The 17,185-nt window shown below is 36.5% G+C and overlaps 1 protein-coding gene across 1 annotated transcript; it reads right to left on the bottom strand.

The window, feature by feature from the left end:
- Positions 1-1,286: 1,286 nt before the first annotated feature.
- Positions 1,287-16,800, bottom strand: LOC133786252 (wall-associated receptor kinase-like 1). The gene is made up of 2 exons (XM_062225450.1): positions 16,644-16,800; positions 1,287-2,395 (listed from the first exon to the last, which is right to left on the bottom strand). The coding sequence occupies exons 1-2, from the start codon at positions 16,798-16,800 to the stop codon at positions 1,287-1,289; spliced, it is 1,266 nt and encodes a 421-aa protein (XP_062081434.1).
- Between the last annotated feature and the right edge of the window lie 385 nt (positions 16,801-17,185).

Raw genomic sequence — 17,185 nt, 5'->3', positions numbered from 1 at the left:
TTGGGAATGTCTGGCAAGCCATAGTAACGGTTAATGGCAGAGGCAGAATAGGTAACAGAAACACCCCTAACCATTACCTGTAAATTCTTGCGGTCGATTGCATTAGCATAGAACTCACGAACAATCGATACAACCGCGGGCTGTGGTTGGGCACACAGTCTTTGCCAACCCCTCTGCTCGATGATACTCATCAACCTTGGGTAAGGATGATGCATGTCTAGATCAAAGCCCCGTTCTGCCACCCATGCCTTCTTCTTATCAATGGCATCCTTGTAGCTTTCAAACGCTTCTTTTGAAGTGAATTTCTTTGCATCATACTTGACTTTGGCTGTGGTAGACGGGCCTGCATGGTCAGTGCGTGATCTCTTGCTCGACATTATATCACAGGCAATAATTGAGGATTAACGCCTTCAAAGTGGTAATGAGTAATAATTAATGGCACAGCACAAAGCAGAAGATGTAACACGCTCAAATCTGACTATTCAACTCACTGTGGCATTTCATCGAACATGTAGAGTGCACAGTTTAAACTTCAGAGATCACAAGTGTATGGCTTGATCAACTACCCCCAAGATGTAGGTACACTCAATATACAAGCATTTTCACCACAGAAATTAAAATCAAAGAAGGAGATCCAACAAAACCCGTCCACTCTCACAGGAAATAGAAGTTGATAAACCTCAATCAAAGCTTGCAAATAGAGAAAAATACCTTGAATCCAACCCAAAGATGATGCAAATGTGCTTGATGATGCTTGATCCCTTGCAAAGACTTCCAAATGAGTAGGAATTGAAGAGAAGAAGAATGGGTGGCAAATGATGTGGTTTTAAGGAATGGGTATGGGTATAATGAAGGATGGGTAGATGGGTATGATGAATGAGGATGGTGAGGGAGAATGGGAAAATGATGAGAGTGTTTAGGATTGAAAATGGTGTTTAGGGCTTAAGAGAAGAAGAAGAAGAAGAATAGAGAAGGGGAGAATCGGTTTGTATTTAGGAGAAGGGTGAAGGAATTGTGAAAAGGGAAAGAAAATAGGAATTTAAGCAGTTACTGGGCTCGTGCCACGGCAGGGAGTTTTACGTGCCGCAATGAAGTATTCCACAGTATAATTGATCTCTGAAATTTGAAATAAAAAGAAAATAAAGTGAAGAATACTACAAAAGGAATATTACTATTTGTTCACACTTCCAACAATGGAAACTCTTGATGCAACGAGGAGCTAGTAGCATTACTATCAAAAGTTGACGATGTGGAGGAGTAGTCTGCAATTTCAGGTGGTGCATATGCTAGCTCTTCATAATCATAATTATGTTGTTGACTACCTTAGAATCTTTATTATCAATGCCTTGAATCCTCCTCTCTAGCTCCTTTGCTACTTCTTTCATGGTAGGTCGATTCCTTCCGCTCAAGTGTAAGCATTTTTGTGCAAGATTAGCAACAATTAGGATCTCTTCTTTTGGCGCATCTTTGACAACTTGAGCATCAAGAATGTCGAACAGAATACTGCTATTTTCCTCCATTGTCATTATGAAATATGTTGCCAAACTTCTTCCTTCCTCCTCTGACCTTGTTGTAGATATTGCTTTTTGTCCAGTCAAGAGCTCGACAAGAACAACTCCAAAACTATAAACATCACTCTTATATGTGAATTGGCTAGACTGAAAGGATTCTGGATCAAGATAGCCAAATGTGCCATAAACTAAAGTGGTCAGGTGAGTTTGCTCTAAGGAGATAGTTCTTGATGTACCAAAGTCTGCAACTTTAGCTCTCAATTTTTCATCAATGAGTATGTTCGTAGACTTGATATATCGATGATAAATTGGAAAAGAAGCTGCTGAGTGTAAGTATGAAAGAGCTCCTGCAACTTCAGTGGCAATTCGTAATCTCATGTTCCATGTGAAAGGAAACTCTGCATTTTTGTCATGAATATACTCAGAAAGTGTTCCGTTTGGGATGAATTCATAAACTAGAAGTGGAACATCTGTCTCCAGACAACACCCCAATAGCCTGACAACATTTCTATGATTGATTTGTGTAAGAATGACAACTTCATTGATGAATTCAGAGAGTTTGGCTTCATCAATTATTTTAGACTTCTTTATGGCAACAATCTTTCCATCTTCCAACATTCCTTTGTATACAGTGCCTTGGCCTCCTTGCCCAAGAACTCTGTCTATGTTGAAATTATCAGTTGCCTTCTCTAACTCTTTTGAATCGAACAACTTGGTTTGCTCGACATTGTTTTCACTCGAGTGTATCTGTTGTTCCAACAAAAGGCCACCATTTCGTTTGAAAAATGCTTTCTTGCGTTTAATTTCTTTTCTTTTCTTTATGAATCTGTATAGTCTCCATGTACCAAAAAGTAGAACTAATAATCCAAGAGGACTCCCCACACCTGATTATCATGTATGAATAAATAAATACAACATTCATTTATAGAAATATGAAATTTTTTTAAAATTTATTCTTAATTAGTATGCAATTTTAAATAAGCATAAATTAAACTGAGTTTTTAATATTATTATTTCTCTTCTTCTAAATTTTAATTTTTTGATATAAGTTTTATAATATATAAATTGAAATTTATCAAACAATTGATTTTTTTTTCTTTCTGTTTTGGTTTCTAGGCTAGATAATGAAATATACTGTTACTTATTTGATAAAAATATTGTTCAAAATACAATGCAAATTAATTTTTTGTGTTTTTTCATAAATTTTCGTTCATGTTTCAAAAAAATTTGTTGATGATTGTTAAAATTGTATTTTTTTTTACTAATTTTGGTAAAAATATTATTTAGGAATATTTGCGGTAAAACTATCCAGAGTTTGAGGATTGTACACGGCATAGATCCAATCTTTTTTTAGCAGGAAAAATACCCAAAGTTAGTATAATAGTAATTTCATCACTCTCTACATATTGATCTCCATTAAGTTGTGACTAGACCAACACGTATCACTCGTGAATGGTTCGACTCATAATTTTTTTTTAAAATTAATTTAAAAAAAATTAATTAAAAATCATTTTAATAGATTAAAATAATAAAAATATTTAATATTGATTTTAAATTATAAAATATAAATAATAATGATTTAAAAATAAATTAATTGACAATTTAAAAATGATTAAGTAAATACAATAATATTATTGGAGAGAGATCGAGAAACTAAGAGAAAAGGGTAGAGAAAGAGGGGAGAGAGAGAGAAATATAGATGAGTCGAAGGACAATGCCTGGGCTTAAGGCTTCTGCGAGATCGGCGGGGAGTTGAAGATGACATCGTCGGAGGTCCGATCTCGGCTGACGTAGGTGAGGTGCCTGGCGGCAGATAGATGACGAGACTGGGTTTATCGGTTTGTAGACTCATTCTTGTTAACTGATTTTTATTTTTGAACTTTTTCTCCCAAAACCTAGATATGGAAACTCATTCTTGAGGTATTTTTTTTCTGACTCGAACTATGGAACAAATGCTGAGCAACTCTTGAGATGGTCCAACTAGGTAGTGACACATGTCATCCTAGTCACCACCTAACTAACGGATATCAATAGACTAAGAGTGACGGAATTACTATTATATTAATATCTGGTATCCACTAAAAAAAGATTGAGTCTATGATGCGTAGAAATCTCAAACTTTAGGGTAGTTTTGGTGCAAACATTCTTATTATTTATTATGACAAAATAGCCTCAATTTATTTATTTAAAATTTGTGATAGATTTAAAATATATTTATAAATTTTTATTAAAAATATGATTGATTAAAATATATGGATATTGGTAGTAAAAATACATAATTTTTCAAAATTCCTTGGTTTTTTTTCTTTTGCATCGAAATACTCTTGTTACACTTTTTTGGTAATCGCAGGTACCTATTAGTTAAGATGTGATTATTTCTTTTGGAAATATGCTATAATTTCTTAAGAATTGATAAATTTAAAAGATATTTTCACTTCTAGTTTTATTCATATATTAATAAAAAAAATTAAAATATAATATAAAGAAGCTCTTTTACTGTTGTGAGTGAAAGTATAAGATTTAAATAAAAAAAAAGGAGAGTAGGTGGATAGATGAGTTCTAATAGTAGAATAGTTATCCCAATTACATTATTTTATTATTTAATTTATATATATATATTATTATTGATTTTTATTTTTGGTGGAATGAATTCCTAGATGCACTACTATTATGAATTTTTACTATGTTTTACGTTAATTAACCACTACAAAATATTATTTTATGATGAATAGATAATCACACATACACACAAAGAAAATTATAAATATAAATATATATATAGGAGAATTATTTTATAGGGGCTTCACTTTAAGCCCTATTGGTGGGGCTCTCAGTGTTCTTGACCCGTGAACAGTTTTCGACGCGATTTTTTTTATGATCATGTATATTGTAGCTATTTAGAGTATCCTGCAAATTTTCAGAAAATTCTAAATAGTTTATAGTACCGAAAACTAAGTTCAAATATGTTGTTGCACGCGTGACTAATTTTTTTTATGCGCGTGAAAAGCAACACGTTTGAACCTAGTTTTCGATACTGTAAACTATTCAAAATTTTCTGACAATTTGCAGAATGCTCTAAATAGCTACAATATACACGGTCATAAAAAATCGCATCAAAAATTGCTCATGGGTTGAGAACACTATGAGCCCCACCGATAGAGTTTAAAATAAAACCCTATAAAAAAATTGTCATATATATATGAATTAGATATAAAGACATACCTATAAAGATAGCCTTGCATTTATAACTACAGTGATAGCCCCTGAAAATGTTCACGCAAGTATAGCCTCCAGGGCAGAACCATTCTTTCTCAATGCATTCATTAATATCTGAGAATTAAATAGCACATAATTTTTTTTAGTTAATATAAAATTTATTATTTATTTATTTATTTATTTATTTTCATATATATAGATTATAAAAAAAGATTGCTGTAACTATAATAATAAGTCCTAACTAATTGCATTTATGAACAACCTTTACATACAATTTGTGTTATAAAATAAAGGTAGCTAATATATGAGGAACTCATAAATCTTTCTATATAAAAGGTGCAGAAATTCCTGACTTTAAAAGTTTGTTTTGTTAATTTTAATAGAATATTTTAAATATTTAATAAAATATATCTTTAAAATTAACTAAAAATGATATTTATTAATTATATTTATATAAATTTAAATATTATAAAATATATCATTAATATTATAATATATGATATAAGACTATATATAAAATAATTATATTAATATAAATTCAAATTCAAATTTAAATTTAAATTCAAATGTTATTAAATATCATTATTATAATAATATATAATACAATACTAGATATTTAATGATTATATTAATATAAATTTAAATGTTACCAAATTTTATTATGATAATAATTTATAATCCTAATTTTTATAAATTTACTAATTATATTAATATAAATTTAAATATTATAAAATATTATTATAATAATATTTAATATAAAATTAGACATTTAATACTTATAATAATATAAAATTAAATATTATAAAATATCATTATAATAATATATAATTCATATTTTTTATTTTTATTAAAAAATTATCATTAATGTTTAAAATTGTTATCATATTATATTTATATATTTTTAAAAAATTATAAACATTTTTATTTTAATTTTTCATTGAATATATTTATATCATTTTTTATATATATAATATTACTTATTTATTTGAAATTTAAATAAATAAATATGACAATAATACAAATTTAATATATATATAATTGATAAATTCTATAAATAAAATTAAAGAAATGTGTATTAGAGACTATTTGTATCTAACTAGTATATATATAGTAAGTGAAAGCATTGCTCAATGCTTGCTTAATATTTATATACAATTATAATTAATACTAGATACAAACAACGTGCAATATGCAAGTTTGCTTAGATTTATTTATAGAATTTATTAATTATTTTTAATAAATTCTTATTAATGTTATATAAATTTCAAATAAATATCTTATTTTAATTAAATAATTTATTTATTTTTGTTTAAGTTTATGTTTGTTCTAGTTTTTAAATTTGGAAGTGATAACAAGAAATTATATATTATATGTTTAATGTAAAATTATTATACGTGGATTATTTAGTTTTTTTAAAAAAGTAATTTGTTGCTAATTGACAGTAGATTATATTATATATTTAATATGATATTATTCTAATAAGTGAGTTTAAGTTTAATTAAATTTTATTTAAGTTATAAAACGTATGATTTATTATTTTTAAATAATTATTATAGTAAAATATCTAAAAAAATACCATATTTTAATTTGTTTAATTATTTATTATTTTTAAATAATTATCATTGTAAAATATCTAAAAAAATATCATATATTTTTATTTTATTTAAGTTTAAATATTTACAAACTACTGATAAATGTAATAATATTTGTTGACGCCGTTTTTCGTCAAACAGTGAAAGAAGAGCACGTAAACAATTACTGATAATGGTCAATTGAAATAAGACAATATAAACACACGATTTTTACGTGGTTCAGCAGATAAATCTGCCTAGTCCACGAGTCTATGTTATTAAACTCAAGATTATCTCTGAAAATCCTTCAGCAGGAATTCTTCAGAGTTTTCTCTCAAGGTTCAGAATTTCGGTCCCTTACAATGGTGCATGACCCCTCTATTTATAGAGAAGGCTGTAGAATACTATCTCACATATTTTGGGTAGTTACTCTTTTTGTGTAATTCAAATAAATGGCTTTAAATGCCTATAATAAGATATAAAAGGAAACGTCCCCTGAAGACCAGGGGACGTATAACTGACCAAATAATATCCCACGATTCTTGGGGATTTACAATAATAAATGAGGATTACATTTCGTATAGACATCACTTATATATATTCAAGGTGGTTATCAGGTATCTCCAAGGCTTTAACTTCCCAGGTTTCCTGTCATCTTTCGAGCTAGAAACATCTCCCGAGGCCACATGGCTTTCGAGATCGTATGTGCGTCGAGCTCGGGACCCCTGATCAGAGATCATCCCTGAAGATGAGAGCGTCCCCGGAGCTATCTTTCGAGATCATTAATACTTCGAGGTCACCATACTCGAGGTCGTCTATGTCCTGCAGGCTCGACATTCAATCCCGGAGCATGTTTCCAACCTTATGAATCCACTTATTTGCGAATCCAACTTTCGAGGTCATATTTAACATAGCTCGAAATCTGGGTGTAACATCTTGCCCCCTCAAAAGTATTTGTTCGAATCCTAAGAGAAGGAAACTTTTGAACTAGTTTATTTGAGAACTGTATCGTCACACTTTTGAAAATGGACACGCGTCAGCCGGGTATTGCTCATTTTTGGTACTTGAGTACCTTGGAAACATGCCCACGATCATCCATCTACCACCTTTTCGGCGCCATCTTGTCATTGATTCCCATCCGTCCGATCTAGCAAGGATTTCATTCAACGCCCTGGATTAATCCCCCCTTTTCCATCTATATGATAGACTAGTTTACATTCTTAGCATAATATGATAGGAGGTTTTGATCCGATAGGCCCTTATGCTTTTTAGACTTCCATACTGGATTTACATCACTGGCTTATACCCAGTTTTCATATTTGAGTGAGGTTCCTATTTTCTGGGTTTTGCAATTTTTAGGCGACGTTTCTTGTACACTAAGTTTTCGGATAAAAAACATGGGCCTTGATAAATGCACGAAACCCAAGGCTTCCTTTCCTGGTTAACCGCCACTTTCTTTTCCCTTGATTTTCGGGATTTTCAAAAAATTTTCCACGCTCCTTTCTTTTTCGTGGAACGCACATCCTGACTCTTTAATAAGGGTCTTAATATATAACTTGTTTTGCTCTTTAACCCCGAGCTCGTAGGTTCGAGCTCGGAACTCTTGCATGCATGGCCCTCACCATTTTCTCTTTCTCGCTAGATGTCACAGAATCTGGAAAGACGGTGGGGTCGTTGCTGGCAATCCCTTACGAGCCAAAATCTCCGAGCCCAGAATCGCTGTTCGCCCAGAATCAACGTCGGATAAGAGAATACGAGCTTGCGCGCGAGCAAGAGGACATTCGAGCTCACTACCGCCGCCAGATAGACGAGGTCATAGAGGGGAAGAGGAGAGTTCTTCGGGAGGTCCTCTATCCGGAATCCCATTCAGGACCTAGGCCAATTCCTCTCGATCCTGCATTAAAGGTTACTGTCACGTTCTATCCAGGAGAGCTCAAATTTTCACTAATGGGGGAACCTTCTTCCTCGCAGCCGAGGAGAGAAATTTTTGAGGCCGAGCACTACTGGAGCTCGGTTACCACAACTAGCCAGATAACTGACATCTTGGCTTTCCACGGTCGTAGCCTGTCTGACTCCTTGAAGTGTCGACCTCCGGTCGACCATGAACGAAGTTGTTTCGCCCCTGGGGGCCGCGACGCCAGTGTGAAATACGCGGCCTAGAGCCAGGAACATATGAGGGCAGGAGCTCTGTTGCCCTTGAAGTCTTTTTTCAAGGACTTCACGGATTTCGTTGGGTTGGCCCCGTTCCAACTTAACACCAACTCTTACAGGGTACTGTCTGCCCTGAGGTCCTTATACCACGAGATGGGGTGGAAAGGACCTTCGCCTAAAGAAATATTGTATCTCTTTTGCCTAAAAAGTAACCCCTCCCGAGCTCGGGGAGGGGATGGCTTTTATTACCTCTCGAGCTATCCCAAGGAGAAGAAGGTTTTTGAAGATCTTCCCAATCATCCGCCCGATTTCAAAACGGCCTTCTTCTGGACAGACGGCCTGTCCCCATCTCGACACTATTCGTTCAGGCGGATTCGTAAGTATTCTTGTTATCTTTATTTCTGTGCTCGTGACTTTAGCTCTTAGATCCGTACTTAGTAGAAATATGTTGTCTTTCAGCCAATTTTCAGCGTCCCACTCCTGACGATACAATGAAGGAGCATAGAGAGACCCTGCTCCAACTCCCACATATAGGGAAGGCACTCCCCCCGCCTCCTCTGAAAACGGGGGAATTTCATGGTCCCCAAGCTCGAGCTCAGGGGAGAGTTCCAGTTAGGTTTCTTCTATCATCACTTTATACGTCTGTGATACTGAAACAACTTGTACGCTTCTCTTTTATTAATTCGCTCTGTGTTGTGACTTGTGTAGGCAAGATGGACTCCGACCTCGACTACATCATCGACGGCGCCGGCGCCAAGAGGAGCAAGCGCCCTAGAGCGGGGGCGCAGAAGACTGACCAGCCGAGCAAAGGCCCCAAGAGGTCCAAGAAAACACCTCCCCTTGCTCCGCCGGTTTCGAGCTCCATTGCTGCGGCGACTTCCCAGGCCAGCGCTTCCACAACGGCGCCGTCCTCGCAGGTCGTCGCCTCGGCAGTGGCGTCGACTTCGCTGGTCGGTCCCTCTGCTATGGCTGAGTCCCAACCCCCCGTGGTGGTTCAGTCATCCTTAGGTCCGCCTTCTAGAAGGCCTTCTGCTTCTCGAGCACAGAAGCTATCAGTCTCCACCCACATGGATGCATATGTGGTTGATAATGCCGTTGGGTCCCATGGATCTATGCTGGTCTCGGATGTTATGTCCCGGATCGGCCAGAGCTATGGCAGTCTCGAAGCTCCCCAATGGCAGTGCTTAAATGACACCCGAGACTGCACTTTTCTCTGCGAGAAGAGTATCGAGCATACTGCCGCGGTGAGTATCCTTCTATAGTCCTTCCTTTTCTGCTTATAATCACACTGACCTTGAGCTAATGGTGGTTCCTTCCTTTTTCAGGCTCTTGCCTTCACTGCCCAGCTCAACTATAAGCTGAACAATGAGATCCACTCGAGCAAGTCTCATGCTCAGGAAGCGAAGGATCTCCAGCTCAAAGCATGCGATGATCTGAAGGCAACAAATGCAAAGCTTGATGCAGGAGCTAAGGAACGTGAGGGCATGGTCACCGAGCTCGGGAAGCTGAAAGCTAAGCTCGATGAGCTTGAGAAGGAGAATGCCAAGCTCGCAGATCTTAAAAAGGAGATCACCCAGCTCCAGGAGACCAACAAGAAGCTTGAAGAGGAAAAGGATGCCACCTTTGATATTATGGAGGATGAAAAAGCTCGTCTCCTTGCTGAATACAAAGAGAAGAAGGATCAAGCGGTTGACTCTGCCATGTACCGAATGTGGGCCTACAATGAAGATCTGGACACCATCTTCTTAGGTCCTCACGAGGCACTGCTTCTTGAAAGGTGGAATGCTCGGCTCAAGAAGGAAGAGGCTGAGCAGCTCGAGAAGGAGAAGGCTGAGCAGCTCGAGAAGGAAAAGGCTGCTCGGGACGCCGTTTCGGAGGGATCCCAGGAGGATAGCCATGCTATTTGTCCTGAGGAATCCGGTGCTGTAGATGCTGAGAAGGCCAAGGAGACTCCTCTTCCTTGACTCTGATCTCGGGGGAACCATTTATTAGGGCTGCGTCCCCTTATTTTTGTAACTATTCTAATTTATGCCCACGGGGCTGATACAATTTCTTTAACTATTCTTTTATATGCTTTACATTTCTCGGCTCGAAATATCTTGCATATTTTATGTTGATGAATCATTTATGTTTATTTATTCATACAAACATAGTTTGGATTTAGGCTCGAAGCTCGATGCATTCATGCATAGTTTGTTCGAATTATCCGCTTCCGACCTCGTTATTCACCAAAGTCGGATATTACTTTAACCATGAACCCGAAAGTACTTATATGGTATGTAATGTGAATGATTTGGTTATATCTTTTTGTTTAGTCACTTTTCCTCATCCTCAGTTTTTTGCTCCGAGGTTAAGAGTTCGAAACTATTTTTCTTTAAGATATTCCAGCCTCGATCTCGACTTATCTCGAAATAGGTTTAGGTTCCTACTTATCATCGACTGGTTTTTTGGCTGGTTTGTTCCAAACCTGTTAAGTTTGCACATCTGGTTAACTCAAAACATTTTAGGTTTTTGGTAGTTCGGTTATGTCCAAACTATCTAAGCTTGCATATTTGGTTATCTCCAAATACTTTATGTTTTTGATAATTCGGTTATGTCCGAACTATCTCAGCTCGCGTATTTGGTTATCTCCAAATACTTTATGTTTTTGATAATTCGATTATGTCCAAACTATCTCAGCTCGCGTATTTGGTTATCTCCAAATACTTTATGTTTTTGATAATTCGGTTATGTCTGAACTATCTCAGCTTGCGTATTTGGTTATATCCAAATACTTTATATATTTTTGATAATTCGGTTATGTCCGAACTATCTAGGCTCGCGTATTTGGTTATATCCAAATACTTTATATATTTTTGATAATTCGGTTATGTCCGAACTATCTAGGCTTGCGTATTTGGTTATATCCAAATACTTTATATATTTTTGATAATTCGGTTATGTCCGAACTATCTCAGCTCGCGTTTTTGGTTATATCCAAATACTTTATATTTTTTTGTATATGTTATTTTATTTTTTAAGTTGATGGTATATGTACCAATGATGCCCCCTTAATATCCTATGAGTGTGACCATAGGTTATTAAATTAAGAGAGATTGCAAAAATAAAAAGAAATAACATATTTGAACGAAATGGACCTTTTATTTGATGACATTCAAAAACAAATAAACTAATACAAATAGAAACTCATGGTTATAGGCAACATGATAACTCTAGGATTTAGAGTTATTTTTATATTCTTTGAACTTGCTTTTCAAAATTAAAAAGAGTAATGAGCCCTTATTTCATGTAATTTTGTCAGTTTTAGTGTGTTATTCTAGGTAGTGAGTTTGGGTAAGAGTTAGGTTTGTATTGTAATATTTTTCAGTGTTTTTTATGTAAATTACTGTGTTGTGTTAATCAGGAAAGGAAGCTTGCAAAATATGAACTGAGGGAACTGTGAATCAAAGGGAAATGTTGCTGAAAAGGGGAGGATGCTAACTCAACAATGCTGTAGCAGTCAGTCTTAGCAATTAAACAGAAGCTAGAGAAAAAGGACTTCGTGGAAAAAATACTCCAGCTGGATTAAATGAAGAGAAAAGAGGCGGCCAGGTGGCAAGTGTACTGAGTACTGAGTCAGCTGAGTATGTGGGACAAAGTACATGTAGGCAAATGATCTGGATTGTCCAATGAGGGTAAAGGAAAGTACCCTAGAATTAAAGGAGGCGGCCGTATTTTTTGGGGGATATTCACCATTTTAGAAATTCAGAGAACTTTTGGCTAAGTACAGAGAAGGTTTCAGGGAGAAGATTTTAGAAGAGTACGACCAAAAGAGAAGAAAGAAGGCTGATGCCATAAGGAGGATTTGAGCTCACAACTCATTCTTCCTACACCATTTTTCTTTCTCTTTGTATTAATTTCATCTAATATTCTGCAAACTCCATGGATTACTTCTGTATTATTTTCATGTTTAAGTCTGCAACTATGAACTAATTTCTTAAGGGTTTGGGTGATTATGAACCCTCAAGTATGAACTCAATATATAAATGCAATGGCTAAGTGATTATGTCTTTGTTCAATTGAATGTGCTTCACTGTTATTGAATGTTAATTATTGGCCATTTTTAGCATTTACTAAGCTAGATCTAACTTGGAAAAGGGAAGTCTAGCTGATTTCATTCAATTGATGCAAGAGATTCATCTATTTTTAGGTGATTTTGAGTAGTAGAATAGGAATGTTTTGCTACCTTGCATAACTTAAGAATTGATGCTTAAATGAATGTTTATAATCTGATTTCATGCAGGAATGTATAGAAGGAGAGTATAGACATTAGATTGCACGTTTTGGGAAAAACTTGCTGGGTTTTACGAAATTTGTTAACACTGTCATAATTGCTAACCCATTGCTGAGCCATTGCTGTAACAACTGGAACGAACCGAGGGGAATTAATCACCCAAATCCATTTTTCTTATATCTGAAAACCACCCAGTATTTTGTCATTTTAATCTCTGATTTTTGGTTTAATTCCTTTGTTTGTCTACAATTATTTTCAGAGTTAATTACCCACTCTTTCCTTTGTTTTGGTTACTATTTTATAAGCTGTTTTTTGGTTGATTTTACATTAATTTAGTTAAAAAGTCCCTGTGGATACGAACTTTTACGCTTTGTCACTGTATTACTTGTTGCCGATTGTGTATACTTGCACATATTTTAAACGTTAGAAAATTAACAACACAACACTTTTCCTACACTAATGATAGTAAGGTCTAAGGTGTTCGCCATTCCATGCTCGCGGTACTAGGCTCCCGTCCAATCTCGCAAGTTTGTACACACCAAGTCGGATGACTGACTCTATCTGGTATGGTCCTTCCCAGTTCGGCCCGAGCACTCCCGCTGCCGGATCTCGAGTCGCCAAGAATACGCGTCTTAACACCAGATCTCCCATTCCGAATTTTCGATCTCGAACCCTCTTGTTGAAATATCTGGTAGTTCGTTGCTGGTAGGCAGCGTTTCTCAGCTGGGCCTCTTCTCTTTTTTCTTCAATCAAGTCTAAGGTTTCCTCGAGCTGAGTATGGTTTGAACTTTGGTCGTAAATCTGAGTTCGGATCGTTGGGATTTCGACTTCTATGGGTAACATTGCCTCGCAGTCGTATGCTAGAGAGAACGGGGTATGTCATGTTGAGGTTCGAGCCGTTGTCCTGTAACCCCAAAGGACTTGGGGCAATTCTTCGGGCCACCGTCCCTTTGCTTCCTCCAACTTTTTCTTTAGAGAACTCTTGAGAGTTTTGTTTACGGCTTCGACCTGGCCATTCGCTTGAGGGTGAGCCACTGATGAAAAACTCTTTATTATACCGTTCTTTTCACAAAAATTGGTGAATAGCTCGCAATCGAACTAGGTTTCGTTGTCGGATACGATCTTCCTCGGCACTCCGTATTGGCACACAATGCTCTTTACAACGAAATCAAGGATCTTCTTTGAGGTTATAGTTGCCAACGGTTCAGCCTCCGTCCATTTTGTGAAGTAATCCACGGCGACTACAGCATATTTCACTCCGCCTTTGCCAGTCGGGAGAGAGCCTATGAGGTCGATGCCCCATACCGCGTAAGGCCATGGGGATGTCAACATGGTCAGCTCGAATGGTGGGGCTCGAGGTATCGTGGCGAATCTCTGGCATTTGTCGCATTTCTTCACATACTCGAAAGAATCCACTTTAATGGTTGGCCAGAAATATCCTTGGCGTATGATCTTCTTGGATAGGCTATGCCCCCCGGTGTGGTCTCCGCAGAACCCTTCGTGAATTTCTTCAATGATTTTCTTAGCTTCGGGTGGGGTTACACATCTAAGCAGTGGCATGGAATATCCTCTTCTGTATAATTTTCCGTCCAAAATGGTATAACGGGGAAGTTGATACATCAACTTTCGAGCCTGGTTCCGATCTTTTGGAAGAATTCTATTTTCGAGATAATCAACTATCGGGGTCATCCAGGTCGACTCTGTTTCGATCATACACACATCTTCATTTTCTGGCTCGCTAATGCTAGGTGCTGATAGGTGTTCTATGGGTACAAAATTCAGCTCTTCATTTTCGGTGGATGTGGCGAGTCGAGCCAAGGCGTCAGCATTTGAGTTCTGTTCTCGGGGAACCTGTTCGATTGTATAGAATTCAAAACACTCTAACGCTGATTTTGCCTTCTCCAGATAAGCTGCCATCCTTGTGCCACGAGCCTGGTATTCTCCTAGGATTTGATTAACCACGAGATGGGAGTCACTGTAGCAATGTATAACAGGGTTGAATACTCGACTCGGGGCGAATCGAGCGGTATTCCGAGCATAAGATGTTTTATTGGGTTATCGGGTTATGGAAATAAATATTTAAAGATATATTTGAAGTTAGAACGTTTAGGAGGGAATATTGGAGAAATTTACCATTTTGCGCTCAAGGACTTTTTTGGTACCCCGAGCCTTAGGTAACTTAAATGACTTAGGATAAGTAAAACAAAACCAAGGAACCATTCAGAAACTAGGCACAACACTTCTCTTTCTCTCTCATTTTCTCTAAAACATACAAAGGGGAAACTTTGAGGATTAAGATAGGAATTGGAGCTCTAAACTTGGGGATTAACTCAGTTTTAACTTGTGGATTCAAGTAGAAGCTAAGGTAAGCTTTAAACTGTTATTCTCACCATTAAATTCTGTAAGTTACTGGCTGGGTTTTGGTTTTTATTAAGTCTTTGAGTTATTCTAAATAGATTAATTAAAGATGGACCAATCAAAATCGAGCATATGTATAATATAGTTTAAGTTAACGGAGTTTAATGGAAGAGGTATAGTTTAATGGAAGGGGAGAGAAAGAGGGAGTCAGTTCTGGCATTCTTCCAAACCTTTCTCTCTTTTTTTCCTTTGTCTTATCTAACTTAAGCCTCTTAAGTTAATCCCAAGGATCGGGGTACCGAGAATGTCCCCGAGGGCAAAATGGTAAAATTGTTTGGTACTCCCATCTAGGCTTCCTAATCTCAAATGTATCTCAAATTATTTATTTTCATCACTCAATAACCCAAATAAATGTCCATTACCCAAAATACCCCTTGACTCGCCCCGAGACGGGTACCGGGTCCCGTTGTGACTTTCCCGCTACTTGCTCCCTAGGATCACCTCGTGACGAAGGCTGCAAATATTTATCCACATAATAATGTAGTCTCAAAAGTTATCACAAATAGTTTCATCTGTGCCCTAACGACCCAAAATTACAATTATGCCCTTACAGACTAAACAGGGACCGCATGTTTATCTATTACTCATAAACATGCATTCCACATATCCATATAATCATAGGATCATGCATATCACATAATCATGCATTTTCACCGTTTACTCACATAGCTTTCAATTATGCCCTCCCAGCACACTAACTCTGTCAAACCAAGGAAAAGATATTGAAGAAAATTATGTAGTATCAAAGATGAAAAAAAATAAAAAACAATACAAGAATAATATGGAAGCGGGGTTTGATTTCTTACTAAAAAGAAATTTGCTTTTTCAATTGAGATGGAGGAGAAAGGTAAGTTCATCCAACTCTTCCAAGAATACAAGGATTTTTTTGCTTGGCACTACGATGAGTTGTAAACTCACAAGAATGATGAGATTATGAAGCATTAGATTCCTTTAAAGCCCGATGCCGAGCCTTTTAGGCAAAAGTAAAGGCCAGTCAATCCTAAGCTGAAGCCAATCATCAATAAAGATATAGAAAAGCGTGAATCTATTTCTGTCTTTGATATATCCTAGATGGGGTTGCTAACTCGGTTCCAATGGGAAATAAGAATGGTAATAAATAAAATTGAAACAAGATAAAATCGTATATCGAAACGACTTCTGGCATCACCGAAAGGATCGAAACAGGTGCTCTAAATTCATCAAAAAGCCAAAGATCGTAAAAGTTATGGGCTCCCGAAAAGTCGTTCCTCCTAGAGCCTACATTATCAAAATTTCTCGTTTATATATTCAATCGATTCCAGAAAAATTGTAAAAAAAAAATTGAAGCACGAGAATTTACTGAAAATTACCTATAGACTCATATACAGATAAGATACGTTGGGAAGTGACGTTGAGGCTGGGCACGTGCGAGTTGTAATAAAGAAAGCAAAGGGAAATCGGAGGAGTTAGAGCACGGCTAAAAGCGCCTGCCTGGAAAACAAACAGTAGAGTGACGCAAAGGACCTCTAGCAACTCTACTACCGCCTTTCCTACCAAAAAGCCTTGAAGTAATAACGCGTTGATCGAGTCGCCACCGGAGCCACAAAGGACTATCTAAATGGATTCTCCCGGAGCATATAGATCCACCCGATCGATGAACACTTGAACCGAACTCGCCCATCCTTTTGGGCACAGGGACGCGAGAACCAATCCGAGGTTTCAACCGCTTTTTTTAGCTTTCGACTGAAAAGTTACCAATAGAATAGGCCTTAGAGTCGCTCTTTCCAAATGGGTCGAGTAGCCCTTTATAGAAAGGAGCTCTCTAGTTAGGATTTACAATCAATATTTTTTTTTACTTTTTCTTTCCGTTTAGTAAAGTTGTTTATCCCACGCTTCATCAAAATCAAGAAATCAACCCATCAAAAAAAAAAATTGATTGGATGAGAATAAATGAAGAAATAATAAGTTGTCCTTTATCCTTTCTGGAGTTTCGATGAAAGGATTCCATTATTAACGCAACGCAGCCAACTCCATTTGTTAGAACAGCTTCCATTGAGCCATCTTTT

The sequence above is a fragment of the Humulus lupulus genome, chromosome 6 (genome assembly GCF_963169125.1).
Source record: "Humulus lupulus chromosome 6, drHumLupu1.1, whole genome shotgun sequence".
NCBI classification, from domain to species: Eukaryota; Viridiplantae; Streptophyta; class Magnoliopsida; order Rosales; family Cannabaceae; genus Humulus; species Humulus lupulus.
This window is presented reverse-complemented; position numbering and strand designations above follow the sequence as displayed.